This window comes from Taurulus bubalis (assembly GCF_910589615.1).
Source record: "Taurulus bubalis genome assembly, chromosome: 14".
NCBI lineage: Eukaryota > Metazoa > Chordata > Actinopteri > Perciformes > Cottidae > Taurulus > Taurulus bubalis.
The window spans coordinates 14,128,740-14,143,196 of record NC_136602.1 but is presented as its reverse complement, the minus strand read 5'-3'; the positions used below and the strand labels follow the sequence as shown (position 1 = coordinate 14,143,196).

At 38.5% G+C, this 14,457-nt stretch overlaps 2 protein-coding genes across 2 annotated transcripts; one reads left to right on the top strand and one right to left on the bottom strand.

Annotated features, from left to right (window-relative positions):
• Positions 1-441: 441 nt before the first annotated feature.
• rassf4a (Ras association domain family member 4a) lies at positions 442-11,594 on the bottom strand (the record flags this gene model as incomplete). Its single annotated transcript, XM_079230137.1, has 10 exons — positions 442-807; positions 1,111-1,208; positions 2,434-2,555; positions 2,673-2,724; positions 2,802-2,903; positions 3,243-3,412; positions 3,922-4,001; positions 4,829-4,935; positions 11,354-11,429; positions 11,542-11,594. The coding sequence occupies 10 exons, from the start codon at positions 11,592-11,594 to the stop codon at positions 738-740; spliced, it is 930 nt and encodes a 309-aa protein (XP_079086263.1). The 3' UTR covers positions 442-737.
• Positions 11,595-12,420: 826 nt separating this feature from the next.
• LOC306746639 (C-X-C motif chemokine 11-like) lies at positions 12,421-14,116 on the top strand. Its single transcript, XM_079229573.1, has 4 exons — positions 12,421-12,501; positions 12,700-12,829; positions 12,923-13,006; positions 13,543-14,116. The coding sequence occupies exons 1-4, from the start codon at positions 12,435-12,437 to the stop codon at positions 13,673-13,675; spliced, it is 414 nt and encodes a 137-aa protein (XP_079085699.1). The 5' UTR covers positions 12,421-12,434; the 3' UTR covers positions 13,676-14,116.
• The last annotated feature ends 341 nt before the right edge of the window (positions 14,117-14,457 follow it).

Sequence of the window (14,457 nt, the reverse complement as noted above, 5' to 3'; positions counted from 1 at the left end):
TTAATCAAATGGTTATTTGATTAATCAAATACTGTAGCAATAATGGTCAAGGTTGGTCCACAACATATTACATCAGCTTTTCTGTTTGTGAAACTGTGGGAAAACGGAAAAGCCCTTCTTTCTCAGGATACCCTTATTGTGTAATGTTGATAGGTTAACACACACACACACACACACACACACACACTCACACACACACACACACACACACACACACACACACACACACACACACACACAGGAACTAGCTGGCAAATAGGGTCACTCAGAAGAACAATGCTAATCTCTGCTCCAGTTACCGTGGAAGTTCAGGAAATAATAAAGATGGCTATTTTCTTCGTGGGAAGTCGGAGCTGGGTGTTATGTTTGGTGTCAGCAGAGATCCAGCAGCATATTTAAAGGCCACGCTAAAACAGATTTATTACTTAAAAAGGTCCAAGTTAGAGAATACATTACTAAAAACAAAGCTTGTATCAATATTCAAATTTGCAGTAAGAATGTTCATACAAAATGCAAATATATTTATAGTAGGGCTAGCAAAGCAGTTATACATTTCACAGTAGAAGCACATTAGTGTATAATATGGTTCTATTACAGCCTTTACTTTGACCCTTTTACCTTTACCTATACATTCACTACAGTTGTGGCAAATGTTCCCATGGTAAATCAACAATCATTAGTGATTGCCACCCCCTCCCCTACACACATACAGGTCACATCAGTGCAAACAAAAACACTCATATTCTGTCACTGGTGTGAGCTCTGCCTTCCAGCTGATGTTGGATCCTAGACTTCAGAGCGCTGTACCTGCAAAGGCGAGAAAACACAAATGATTAAAGACTGTCACTGACACACTCTGACACTCTTGACATATAACATTCTTTACCACTCGTCATATGAGTTTTTGAATCTTAAAATCTTGAAAACAGTGAGTGATGACTGTTTTACAAACACTATCTTCATTGAAGGTCTTGTTTTATATTCTCTACTACTGGCCTCAGTCACAGATATTGGCTTCACATAATGAAATAGACTGTCATTAAAGAAGTCTTTGTCTGGACTGGAACCAGTTTTGTAATTGTTTGCTGGGTGAAGAGACTCTTGACTTACTTTACGGTCAGCTTGTTTATCTCGCGTTCCTCTTCCTCTTTAAGTTTCTCGACAAAGCTGTCTAAAACAGGAATTTCAAACTTTATGTATTGGGCAACCTGGGGAGAAAAAGATTCAAACATATCAGCACAAGCAAGGTACACATGTCTTTGATCAAATGATACAAGTTGCACCCATACTTTAAGTAAACAGGCATTCAATTTTTTTTCTCTCCATGTCTTTGTTAAGGGAAAACAATGACGAAAGCATGTTATGTGAGGTCGCAGTAACGTTGACCTTTGACCACTTACATCTAATCAGTTCATTCTTGTGTCTAGTTGGACGTTTGTCCCAAATTTGAGGCAAGTTGGTAAAGGTATTCCTGTGATATCATGAGAATGAGACAGATGTGAAGTCACAGTGACCTTGACTTATAACCTTTGATCACCAAAATATAATCAGTTACTCCTTGACCAGGTGAATATTTGTGCCAAATTTGAAGAAATTCCCTCAAGGTGTTCATGAGATATTTCTTTCATGAGATTGGGCAGACGGACAGACGGACAACCCAGAACATGAAGCCTCTGACCACGGCTGTTGCAGGTGTGGAGACATAATACAATTATAAACTATTTTAAAGGTACAAATACTAAAAGGTGACTTAAGTTACCTGTGTACACTCAAGAGGCTTTCCAGTGAACAGTAGAATGGCTTTACCAATATCTTACTGCAAAAGAGTAAGCTCACTAACAATTATACTACATGAATATTTTCAATAAATTACCAACCAAACAAACAAAATATATACTGACATTTTTGTTTTAAAAAACAGGAACATCTGTTTTATGGATAATCCACATAACAGACTATGATAAACCCAGAGTATATTTCTGGAAAGAAACATTACTTTTGGATATTTTAAATGCAATTATGTTATGCTCTGAGCAACACAAACAAGATTCCATTCACCTTCACTGTGTTGGAGGGAAGACAAAACTGTGGCTGGATATAAAGATAATAAAGACTAGAGATGAAACATATCCTCTTGGCTAACTCTGGCGCATTTACTGAAATGTTTTTATTAATGTGCACTGTCCCCTTATGAAATAAACCATTTAATATAGGTACATTATTTGGATGAACTATCCCTTTAAAATGCTGTCGGCCATCTTAGCCTATTCACAGTCCCGAAACAGGATATCTTTCCTCAGCTTGCTAAATTTAACCCAACTGTCCATTGTATCATTGTGCGTCTATGTTTAGGACAACACAACAAAATAAAAAGGGGTCACTAATCAAGACCAAGATGAGAGAACATAGTGGTGGCAGAAGGCCCAGACTCACATCATATGTAACTTCCTCTCCCAGGTCCGCCTCTGTGATCAAGATTTTGGAGATCTTCTCACAGGGTCCATAAAGCACACGAGCCACCAGCGGGAATTCACCATCCCTCAGTTGGGTCCTTTCTACAACAATATAAACAAATAAAACAAGTGATCACAAAAACACACAACACAACATGTCTACTCACAAAACCGCAACGAGTAAGTTGGTAAGTTGAGTAATGGTAAATTATGACTTACCGCCAGACTCGTGCACCAAATAAAGGACAAAGTCTTCAGATTTATTCTCCACCTTAAAAAGACGCAAACACAGTTTACTTCTAGTTTGACTGAAACACCACTTGAGATGTAACGTGTCTGACTGCTAACCCTGAACTTGTGCAGCAGCAGGTCGAGGACTTGTCCAGTCGTCATGGAGCTGTTCACTCGTACGTTAGTGACTGATCCAAAGGCCGGAGTAAATACAGACGTCTAGAAGCGGGAGAAACAAAAGTACACAAAGTATTAGGAACTTTGCTTCATCAACACTTGAGGGATTCCTGGAATTGAACTCCTTGGACATTTTGAACAGGAAGGAAATGCCTCAGTCCAAAGCTGGACTCTGTTTAATAAAAACAGTCAGGCGAAAATGATGAAGAAACGCAGTGTAGCTTTGTATTATTCTGTGGCACATTAAAGAACCGGTTATTGTGAAACTCAGCACCAGTGCAGGCACACCTGCACAGGAAACTTCTTCCCTTCTGCCTGGAAATGTGTCAACAATGGGATACATTAATGTGTGTGCGTGTACACGTGTTCTGTTTATTGTACCTTGTGGTTGTAAAAGTGTCCGTTGATTGAGAACCTGTGTGTTCGCAAGCGCTGCAAATCTATGGCAGTGTGTGTCTTTGACCTCCTCTGAACCCGCATGAAGGATGCATCACTCCTTGTCCTCAGCAGCTGAGGAGAATCCTCCTCCTCCTGACCACACATGTCACCACCTCAGAGTAAACAAAAGCACACCTCTCTTAATGCATGCATTATGTACATCAGCCGCTTTGCGTGTTACATGTTACAAAACATTTACAGTTTTACTAGATGGATCAACATATGTTGTTTCATTGTGTGTTACCCGGCCCAATTTTGTGAGTAAATTTGATGATCATATTAGCAGATGTTAGCAGAATTATGTTCAAATGGTTTTAAAGTGTATGTTGATTTTACCAACCCATAAAATGCGCCATGTTTTTAACGCAGATGCGTTAAACAAAGTAACTTTGTCACTGTATGGACACACATACACACACACACACAGAAAGCAAAGTCGTATTTAAAAATATCCTACTACAGCACCACGGACAGCGCCCTGTATTTCTAAATACATATATATATAAACATATATATACACGTGTGTTGCTCTAATCTGTTCCAGCATGTGTTTGTAGTCTATATTAATTAATTAATCAAGTGTGTGTGAGTGTGTGAGGATGACTGCACGTGTGATACTCACTAGCTGGTCCACTCTCTGGGCCCGGAGAGTTATTGTTAAACTCCCCTGAGATCTGCTTTGCCAAAGCAGATCTATCGTTTCTGAAGAAAGACAGAGAAACAATGCCTTTATTGTTTGTTAACATTTCTAGCACTCTCTATATACCATCCTTGTGAAAATGAAGCTACAGCCGAAGGACACTTAGCTTAGTTTAGCTCAAAGACTGGAGATAGGCTGTTATGTAGATACCTAATTTCTTGTTTGTTTGTTGCTGTTAGGCTTTTACCTTTGATCAGAGCCAGGCTAGTACTACTCCCGTCTTCCAGTCTTTATGTTAAGATAAACTAATGTAGCTCAATGTATCCAGGTGTTTGCTGAGATAACTTTCCTTGTTTTTAATAAAACATATTTTCATTATAGATGAATCTAATATTTGCTTATAAATGACTGAAACAGTGAGAATTATGTATTTATTAGAAAACCCAAATATATTCACTTTATTACTCTGCCAAGGAGCTTGTGATTATCATATATGAGACATACATTTGAGAAGTTGAAACCAGTGAAAGACTTTGACCTTTAAAATGTGTCTAGCTTTTGCATGTTGTTCTTTCATTTCTTATTTTGTTTTAGACTAAACTATTCATATTTCATTCACTGTTAAATGTCATTCTCCCTTCTCTTATTGTATATGCTCTTTATTCATTGCAAAGTGCAGCCAAATCTTTAGCACAGCCCCATCATGTATAGGCCTACTACACAGTAAAAAGAAGTTTTCCTCGTTTCCTTAAGGGTGGAGACGCTAATGAACAAGGTGTTTTCAGTTTCAATGTGTCTGCTATTGTGTGAGAGCTCCCTGTTGCCAGTGTTGTAATCACACAACCCACATCTGTTTGTTCAGCACATAAAGTCATCTGTGTTGTCATACCGGTTGAGGCGAAATCTTTCATTGTCGTCGTACATCTGAAGTCTGATTGGTCGGCGCAGCCCCCAGTAGATGTTCAGCAACCCCTCAAGGATGAGCTCTCCATCCTCCTACGCACACGCACGCACACACACGCACACACACACGCACACACACGCACGCACACGCACGCACACACACACACACACACACACACGCACACACACACACACACACACACACACACACACACACACACACACAACAATGATCATCAGCACTCGTGGTCAGAGGGGATATCCTGCTGGCTGCCTGCCACAGCGGCTCAATATCAGGTGTACGTGCAGGAACAGTCGCTCACATCTACAGGGTGAACCCTCTCATCAAGGAAAAATTCCATCAGGTTTTTGCCCCCGCTCCCTTTGTTACACAGTACAAAGGTGAAGTCACGTCTGAGGATGCAGCAATAAAAGAGACATGACTGCTTTGGGTCACGTACACGCAGGTGGTGATGTTTTGATTTCATAAAACTGAAACTCTAAATTTGGAGGAAACTGATCACACTGTGTTCTGAATAGAAATAAAACAGTGTCACCCTGTTTTTCAGTTGACTTTTGATTGTAAAACAAAACATTGTAATAATTAAAAAAATGTTTTTAGCTTGTTGGACCGAATGGTGAAGCCTGCGATCAAGTTGTTTGTATACTAACTGTGCAACTGAACCAGTAATGATTCAAATATTACAGCGCAACTGTGACTGTTGTAATCACAGATCAGTTTCTTTCGTCTCAAACTGCTTTTTATGCCTTCACAATATCTACTTTCATACTGAATACAATGTAGATCTTTTAACACAATTCTGCGGATGGAGAAGTCTATAAATCAATTCGTCACAGAGATTTTCACACCAAAGTGAAGCGATTCCAATTGTCAGAAGGCCGTTTAAACACAGTTTATCCTGCGGATATCCTTTATAGTTATACCAAGCCATTTAATCTAAAAATTAATTGTCAGCTCATGACAAATAATGGGTAAATTATTTGCAGTTGTGGAATGTATGTACATTTACTCAAGTACTATAACGTACTGTACTTTTTTGAGGTTCTTGTACTTCACTTGTGTATTTTCATGTTATGCTGCTTTATATTTGCACCCCACTATATTTTGGAAGCCAACATTGCACATTTTATTCAACTACATTCATCTAACAGATTTAGTTACTTACTTTGCAGAATTAGATAACTAATACATTGTACAAGTATTTAGTATTCCTGTTGCCTCCGACCATGTGACCCCCGACATACTAATTCATGCATAAAAGTAGTTGGTATCAGGATCTCAGACTGCTTTTTCCATAAACAACTCATGGAGCTGAACTAACTCTTCATGCTGAGCCTCTAAATGTATGTCTGTCATGTGTATAGACGGTTGTTGCTTTTATCTCGATGGATAACTTGTTGCTGACAGTTACTTCTGATCGATGGATTAGAATTTGAATGCTGAAATATCAGAAAAAAAGAGATAAAGCTGAAGAGGGGTTTTTGAAAGTGAGGCAGATTGCTCCCAGGGCTTCATTGTTTCTGGAATACAAACATTCAGAGCAGCTGCACTGCTGAACCTTCCTCACCCGCCACTCCTGAGTTTCCTGAACAGCCATGAACACACCCTCAAACGCATACACACACAAATCCATAGAGATGAGTGTAAGGTCGACAGAGCTATTTTAGGAAGTAGCGGGTAATCGCTCTGCTATAAAGCCTGGATACACACTCCGGTCCAGTCATACTCAACTGAGACTACGAGCCTTCACTCTGCATGGCAACCTTACAAGTCACGCATCAAAGGTGAGAGTGCTTCTTTTTTTGTTGTTTATTACCAGCTACTCTTTATTATAGAGCTTACAATTTAGCTAATTTAAGTTAATTTTAAAGGAATTGTAGTAGCATTACATATTGTACTTGTTACAAATCAGACAGAAGATAAGAAACACACATGAAATTGAAATGGTAATTCACATTATTAAACAAGAAAATAAGGGTATGTGTAGTTATTAGTTTATCTGTTATAAAAAAAACAATTAAAAAGCTAAATGCTAAAAGACAACAGCCATAGATTATTGTGAAGAGTTTTAGCAGCAAAGGTACAGACCCTAATTAAAAACAGAAAATTATAATCATCATCAAGATTAGTTTTTTAGTAAAAGGGTTGATTTACTTTCTGTCAATGAAGTCTAGACAAAGAGCTACAGTCTAACATTTCCTTTTTTCTCTCCCACTACAGCATGAAACGCAGGCGGTTGTGGCTTTCCCCGCCTCTCTTACCCACCATTACTGAGACGCTTGAGGACTTGCCTGTCCACCCCTCATCCACTCAATCTTCCCAGATCTCCCAGTCTCTAGAGGACTACATGACTAGTATTCAGGCCCTTGCACGCCCGGCCGAGGCACCGAGCTGCGGCCTCGTCAGACTCCAGAGGGCCCCCAAGCTACGGCAGTTCTCAAAGGCTCAGATGAAGCTCTCTGTTTCAGCTTCACTTCCTCGCAGCTCTTCCCGCACACTAAGGACTTCCAGACATTACAGTCTGAGTCTAAACAGTACAGATGATTTTTCTCTCAAGATGGGCAGAGAAAAAGACTGCAGGGGCAAAGACCCTGTTGACTGGCTGTTTGGACAGATAAGGACTTGAAGAGAGACACTGTTGTGGGACACCATGAAAGGCACTTTGGTGGAATATCTCATAATCAAAAAAGGTTGGAAGAACTGGCTTTAATTATGAAGATTAAAAACAATGCGCTGAATGATGAGGCTCATTATGATGGCTGGATAAAGACAACATCACCAAAGAAAAGTGGAGATCTATTTATTTCTATGCACCATGGACTCAAGTCTACATGTTTACGTTGGATATTTTGTAAAGACGTGAAGGATATACTTTCTAATAAAATACTAAAATAATCATGAATGTTTCTCTGCTGTCTCTGAAGTTACTACAAATATACTAATGAATATTTGACATTTTAGAGACTAAATGACTAAGTGAAAACAGATTACATGATGATTAAATTGGCATTAAAATACTGAATGTATTAAAAGACTGAGAGAGATCTATCTTTGGGCCAGTAGTGGAATGCAAACAAGTACTGCTACCTGCATACTGTACTCAAGTACAATTTTGACGTAGGCTACTTGAGTTTTCATTTTTTGCAACTAACACTTTGACTCTACGTCATTTCAGAGGAAAACATTTTACTTTGTACTCCTTGACTGTTATTCAAGGTACTTATACTTTACTTGAGTATTTCAAGTTTTTACTCCTTCATACATTGCAATTTTTACTCCACTACATTCATTTACTTTAGTTAGCTTTTTTTCAGGCTGATTGTCAAATAAATCAACCTGATTAGGCTAAGTGGTTTTAGATAATGGATGGATATTAAAGCATTAGTAAAGATAATCCAATAAAATGATATGTGACTCAACCATTCAATCAGATTATATTTTAATTAAATTTGTATTAGTATAACAGTCAATTTATTTATTCTTATTAATTCCTTTACTTGTTTTTTTTGTCATTTTTTCCCATTGTGTGAGTAATAAAGGATAATCTTATCTATTTTATTTTATTAATATAACACTCATAGAGTATTTTTTTCATTATCTGCTTAGAATGCCTAATAGCGATTACAACTGTGTCTGCGTATTACTTCGACTTCAGTAAAGGATCTGAATCCTTCTGTTAACCACTGCAATAGACCAACCATGTCTCACTTTTTTTTGCAGTGAGCCTCAAATCTAGACAATCGTATCCCACACTGACCTCTAGTGGTAATCAGTGGTGCTACAGTGGTGGCACAGTAAACTAAAAAGTACCCGATAGTCACTTTACACTACAAGCAGAACAGGCAGATACTTTCAGCCCTTCCTGTGAAATCTTTAGCAAAACAGTGAACCAATATAGGCTACAGCAAGGCAAGGAGAAAATATGTAAATCAATCAACATCATTAATACAGTTGTACAGTTACTCAGCATTCATGTTAGAGCTTGTTTTCTGGTTTAGATTCCAAGTCAAACCAGATGACATTTCCAGCCACAACATGACTTACCTCACCTGACCCCACCTGCAGAGCGTGATCATGGCAACACAGCACTTTCAAATATGTTTCTTTTTTCATAAAGGACCTGTTTGCATCAGCCTGGATAATTAATAGAAATGATAACAACAAAGACTCAGTCATACCAGGATTGATGATAATTTTTTATGACAGAAAACCACTTGATGATCACAGTAAAAGTCTGTCAGGGAGCTATGGCGCACGTCTACATCTGGTGTTCATCTAAACTCATTCAACAGAGTCACTGTATTTTCTAGGAGTTCACATTAGGAGTTTCCAAATGTTGGTCTGAACCCAAGAAAGTCACTGCTGAGTAATGTACCTCATTCCCACAAAATATCGAATGAGTAAGTTGTGGGTAACCTTTGGCCGCACTCCATCAGCTTTACCAACGTCACTATATCACGAAAAGCATAACCTATTACAGCACAGCAATAGACAATTTTATTTCTGATCATATATACACCATTACAGTAATCACCGTGCTATCACAATGTATTGTGTACTCTAAAATACATTAAGAAACTGTTTTGGAGCTTTTGATTGTATCACATGATCTTCCTCAGCAGATTCTGTTTCCCAGATGTCACAGGACAGTCAATGTTGGATTAACTGTTGAAATTAAAAGTAAAATCTTTGACATTGAAAAAACATTAAAAAAAACAATCTCACCACAAGATCCATTTTGTTCTGGATCTTTGGATTTGATCACATTTGATGAACATTTTAGATCAACAGCTTCTGAATGGACTTTGACTTCAATCAAAGTTTCTGTGATTGTTATTCTAGCTCTCATGGTTTTCTGTCTTAATTTTATTTATCATAGTATTTATTTTGAGTAAAGAAGAAGATTCAATTACGAGTCAAAATGTGTAACTCTTGCCGATGCTCATTGCACGTACATCATAGGTAAAGTGCAACAGGATTGAAGTAGAAGAGATGAACTGAGCCTTCGAACCAGACCCTAAAACAACACAAGCTGATACTATGTTCTATGTTCCTATAACTTATGACTTAGTATAAGAAAAACAGAGATAAGTCTTTAATGCCTCTTACAAAGAGTAAACTTACACAGAAGCGATCAAACAAGGAAAGATTAAACTTGTTTATTCATCATGATCCTATTTCATAACATGCAGATGATCAGATTATGTTGGTATAGCTTTTCGTGGATGTAGTATCAACGGCTCATAAGATCATAAAAACACAACAAATTGACACTAAAGAAAACATATTAATATTATATTATATTCCTGCCAATAGATTCACCAAAATGCCTTTGAATTTGGGAAACATCAAAACAATGTGGCTAAAATGCTCCTATGATACAGCTAATTTCCGATCACCAATAAAACAAATATATTGTTTTTGACAAAGGAGTTGATGCATCATATATCATCATATAAAGTTAGCTTATATCAGTGAGTTGTTTGTTTGGATTTAGACCATAATCTCTTTTTTTGGAGCCACAGACAACAATAACAGAAAGCAACATCACCGGTTCTCACTGCAGCAGTCTGTTTTTACAGCGACCACACTCGAGACATATATACTGTATATATTTAGTTTATTCTGGACTGAATCTATTTAGCGACACGTTCTTGTAGAAAAATAACTTGCAAGTTCCAAGAGGACACTCTTACAAGCCCAAAATAAAGCTTAAAATGAGTCATTACAAGTTAAGCGGTGTAATGTGTTGAGTCATTCTCAAAAATGACTTTTCTCATCAAATCAATCAATCAATTTGCAGTAAAATGAGGAAGTTCAAGCTATTGTATGCTTATGTTTGGTTAATATTGGGTCATATTGTGATATCACTGGTCCTTCTATTATACATGTGCATGTTGCATGTACACATGTTAGGTCTGTGACTGTGGGGGGATTTTCCCAGAATGAGACAATAGTGGGTCTAACTGGTGGGACAGAGAAGAGGGACAGATCATGACCACCCTGCCCTAAACCCAGTACACTCACAAACCTTCTGGACACAAAGGGGAACTCCTGACCATAAAACCCATATAATACTTATCAAACAAATAACCAAACACACCACAACAGCAAAACGTTTACTGTGGAAATACTTTGCTAAGCAGTTAGTGTACATAACTGAAATCTGAGACTCCTTCTCTCCTTCCATTTTCATTTTGAGGTAAAGGGGATTTTTTGTGGTTTGTCATGTTGGAATGACAGGTCTGTGCTCTGAAGCTTATTTGGTCTCAGGTTTTCTGTGCCCATGATCTGCCTTAAAAATGAAAGCGCTGGTTTAACTGGTTCCAGTTTTATATGTGTGAGACCCATTTTACAGCACACTATGTCCTGTAATCCCTTACGCCCACACATACCACCGAGCAATTGTTAAACACTCCCTGTTTACCTTTTATTATTATTTCTGCCAGCTCTCTCTCCTGTCAGGTGATCTGTCTGAGATGTTCTTACCTCACGAGTCCTTAGCTGGAAGTTTTTCCCTTCATGGTAACAGTTGTAGGTCCTAAGCAGTGACAAGATCGCAGACCTGAATAGGAACATAAGACCACAAAGGGTATTAGCACTCACAACTCTCAAACAATGTTGTTTCACTTGATTGTATGTGACTACTGTGCAGTGAGTGAAATGTAAGGACTTACTTTGGTATAAGTTTCTCTTCACTGAGCTTCACGTAGGTCTGACACTCACCCATTTTGTCTCGAGCCCAGCTGTGCAGAAAAACCCCACAAAACGTTAGTAATTAAATCAAGATTGTATTATTAACACTATGTACAAACATAACAAATAACATATTCTAATAGATACATTAGGGTGAGTATGTCCAGAAAATTGGTCAGTGTGCTTTTAAAATGATGATTGCCAATCACATAGAAATATATATTTATAAAATTAATATAACATATGAACAAAAATGTAATGTGTTGTCATGTTTCACTTTTGATCGAATTTGAGGATTGGAACAAATGTTTTATATCAAACGCTTTTGAACAAATAGCTCCGGTGGTAAAGTCAGGGGCAGGGAATTATCAGAAATCACATGGTGTGGTTGACACAGAGCCAACGGAGTAACATGTTGTGGCAAAGCTCAATAAAGCCCGGAAAACACTGTGTCTTCTGTCTCTTCCAAGGATCAGGCCTGCTACTGTACCAGGTTTCTTACAAACAGTTAGCATCACATTATTAATAAAAAACCCTACTTATTCTTCTCTGTGGCACAGTTTCTAAAGAACACAACTAATCTGCAACACTAGTGTCTTTTTTGTCCATTACATTTAGTGCACAGTAAAAACACAAGGACACCTATTAATCATTGTGTCCTTCGGGGTGTCAAGTCTTTTATGACAAGACAGAGGAATGGTGGCCCTGATCCCTGTATCCTGATTTCGGTGTCCATATATTTCAGAGGGAAAGTGCCATAGGGAATTTCCTGAATTGGAAAGCCCAGCTCAGAGTATGCAGGGGGAGGAGCAACAGTATAAAACGGCAACATGTGGCTCAGAGGCTCAGTGTCAACACTCAGCTCGTCTCCAGAATGAAGCTCTGTCCTCCGTTCGTCTGTGAGCTCGCCTTCTTCAGTCTCTGCTTTGTACTGATCGCAGGTAGGAATCATTTCTGCTTATTCTTTCATAAAATGTGGATACAGTAAAAGTGAGGATTCTTGTTTTATTGAAGCAAAGCTGTATGGGCACGTAAACTTGCTGTATGCTATAACTTAATCTCTGCTCACGTTTTGGTTAACGTGGTTTACGTTTTACTGTATTGAATGAACTTGTAATCTTGCTACTGTGTCTGTGCAGTGAGAGAGTCAGACAGCACGTTTGTCCCGGGAAGATGTCTGTGTCCACAGACGCAACCGGGCGTCAGAGGGCAACTGAAAGAGCTCACAGTCTACCCCAAAAGCCCCAGCTGTGACAGAATTACAGTAATGTGAGTTCTAGATCCTGCAGACACACACATGCATGTATGTGCACACACACACTTCCAGATGAGTAAATGTGTGGGTTTACATTTGTTTTTCAGAGTGACACTGAAGAGTACCAATGATCCGGTGTGTCTGAATCCAGAGGCGCCGATGGGCAAACAACTGATTCGCTGCTGGAACAGGTTAGAGCCTTGATCAGTGAAACTTAACTTTTAGTTACCAACTGTGCCTCTGTAAGGGGTTTTAAAGGGGATACTACAGCTCTGCCAACCCTCAGAGTATCATGCAATCCTTCAATTTAAGTTAATTTGCACATGAAAACAGCAATATGCGTGTACCTATTACACAACAGATTGCAGAATATTTTAGCCCTGGGTCCCAACTTGTTTCCCGTAAATCACTGCCAACGATATCTTATTTGTTGCCAAGCCAGTTCTTGTAACAAAGCACCTAGCTGAGCAGTTTCAAGTTCTTTTCTCTATGATATGCTACTTGTCAGACAACAAAGAATGACAGTTTGTGCCTCTGTGGCCAAATTTACAATATATTAATGCTTTACTTTCTCAGTGTAAATGATGGATTCTTCCTTAAAAGCGCTTAATTTCATAAGAAATATTGTATCCAAATATTTGACTTGTCTGATACGTATTAGGAATTTATAAATCCCAGCCCTTCCTCCATACTTAAGTCTATGCTTCTGTGTGTGTGTGTTGTACAGAGCTCAAAAGTTGGGTCGTGATGTGACGCTCTGCCTGAAGAGGAGGAGGAGAGGGAGAGGTCGTCAGCGCCAGAGGCCCCGACACAGGAGCCGGGGCCTCAACAGAAGAGCCGCATCCTCTAATTCCCAATAGTCAACCAGCCTGACAAATGACACAAAGCTACTGCACGAAAATAAGTCTGTACATGCTGTTTTTTGCCACACTGGGGACTCCAGGTCATCAGAGGCCATTCAAAATAAACAGCACAGTACCACTTTTCTTTCTATAAATGTCACACAGCTCAGACATCGAGATCCCCTAAACTGTTGTCTGAGCTGTAAATCAAACTTTCCTTGTAGGCCAGCAGCAGGGGGCTTTACTTTACCTGTGCAAATGACTGATGTTATGTTGAAAAATGAGCCCTGGAGGCTTGTCATAAATGTTAACAGTTTTAACTTTAAAACACTAAATGTTTCTGTGTAAATCTGAGTATGCAGCTGGAAAAGCTAACTGAAAGACTTCGTCGGTTATTTATTTTTATATCAATATGAGCATTTTTCAGACAATGTTTTTTTTTAATAAATATATATATCAGCAAAACATTTTGACCTTGTGTTTTATTTATTGTTGAGACTCTTGATTGTCTTTAGAGTGGAATGATGGTAAAGACGATTACTTCCTTGGCAGGATATGAGAGGTCACCCACAGCCTTTAGTTAATAAACTACAGGATGTGACTCACAAAGCAAACATGGCTCACTGAAAACATCTGCACAAACAGGAGCTAACTGTGTTTCTGCATTATACTGTAAAAGTATAAATATCTCATTCTACTGGGAATAAGATCATTTTCCTGACGTATTTTAGAAAATATCACACCAATCATTTCTTTTCACTGGTTATAGTGGAGTACTACTGTTGCACAACTAAGACAAA

Bases quoted from the DNA above. Each gene is read 5' to 3' on its own strand.
- LOC306746639 (XM_079229573.1), top strand. From the start codon at position 12,435: ATGAAGCTCTGTCCTCCGTTCGTCTGTGAGCTCGCCTTCTTCAGTCTC. The intron at 12,502-12,699 runs GTAGGAATCATT...GTGTCTGTGCAG, and splicing joins CTGCTTTGTACTGATCGCAG to TGAGAGAGTCAGACAGCACG. The intron at 12,830-12,922 runs GTGAGTTCTAGA...TTTGTTTTTCAG, and splicing joins TGTGACAGAATTACAGTAAT to AGTGACACTGAAGAGTACCA.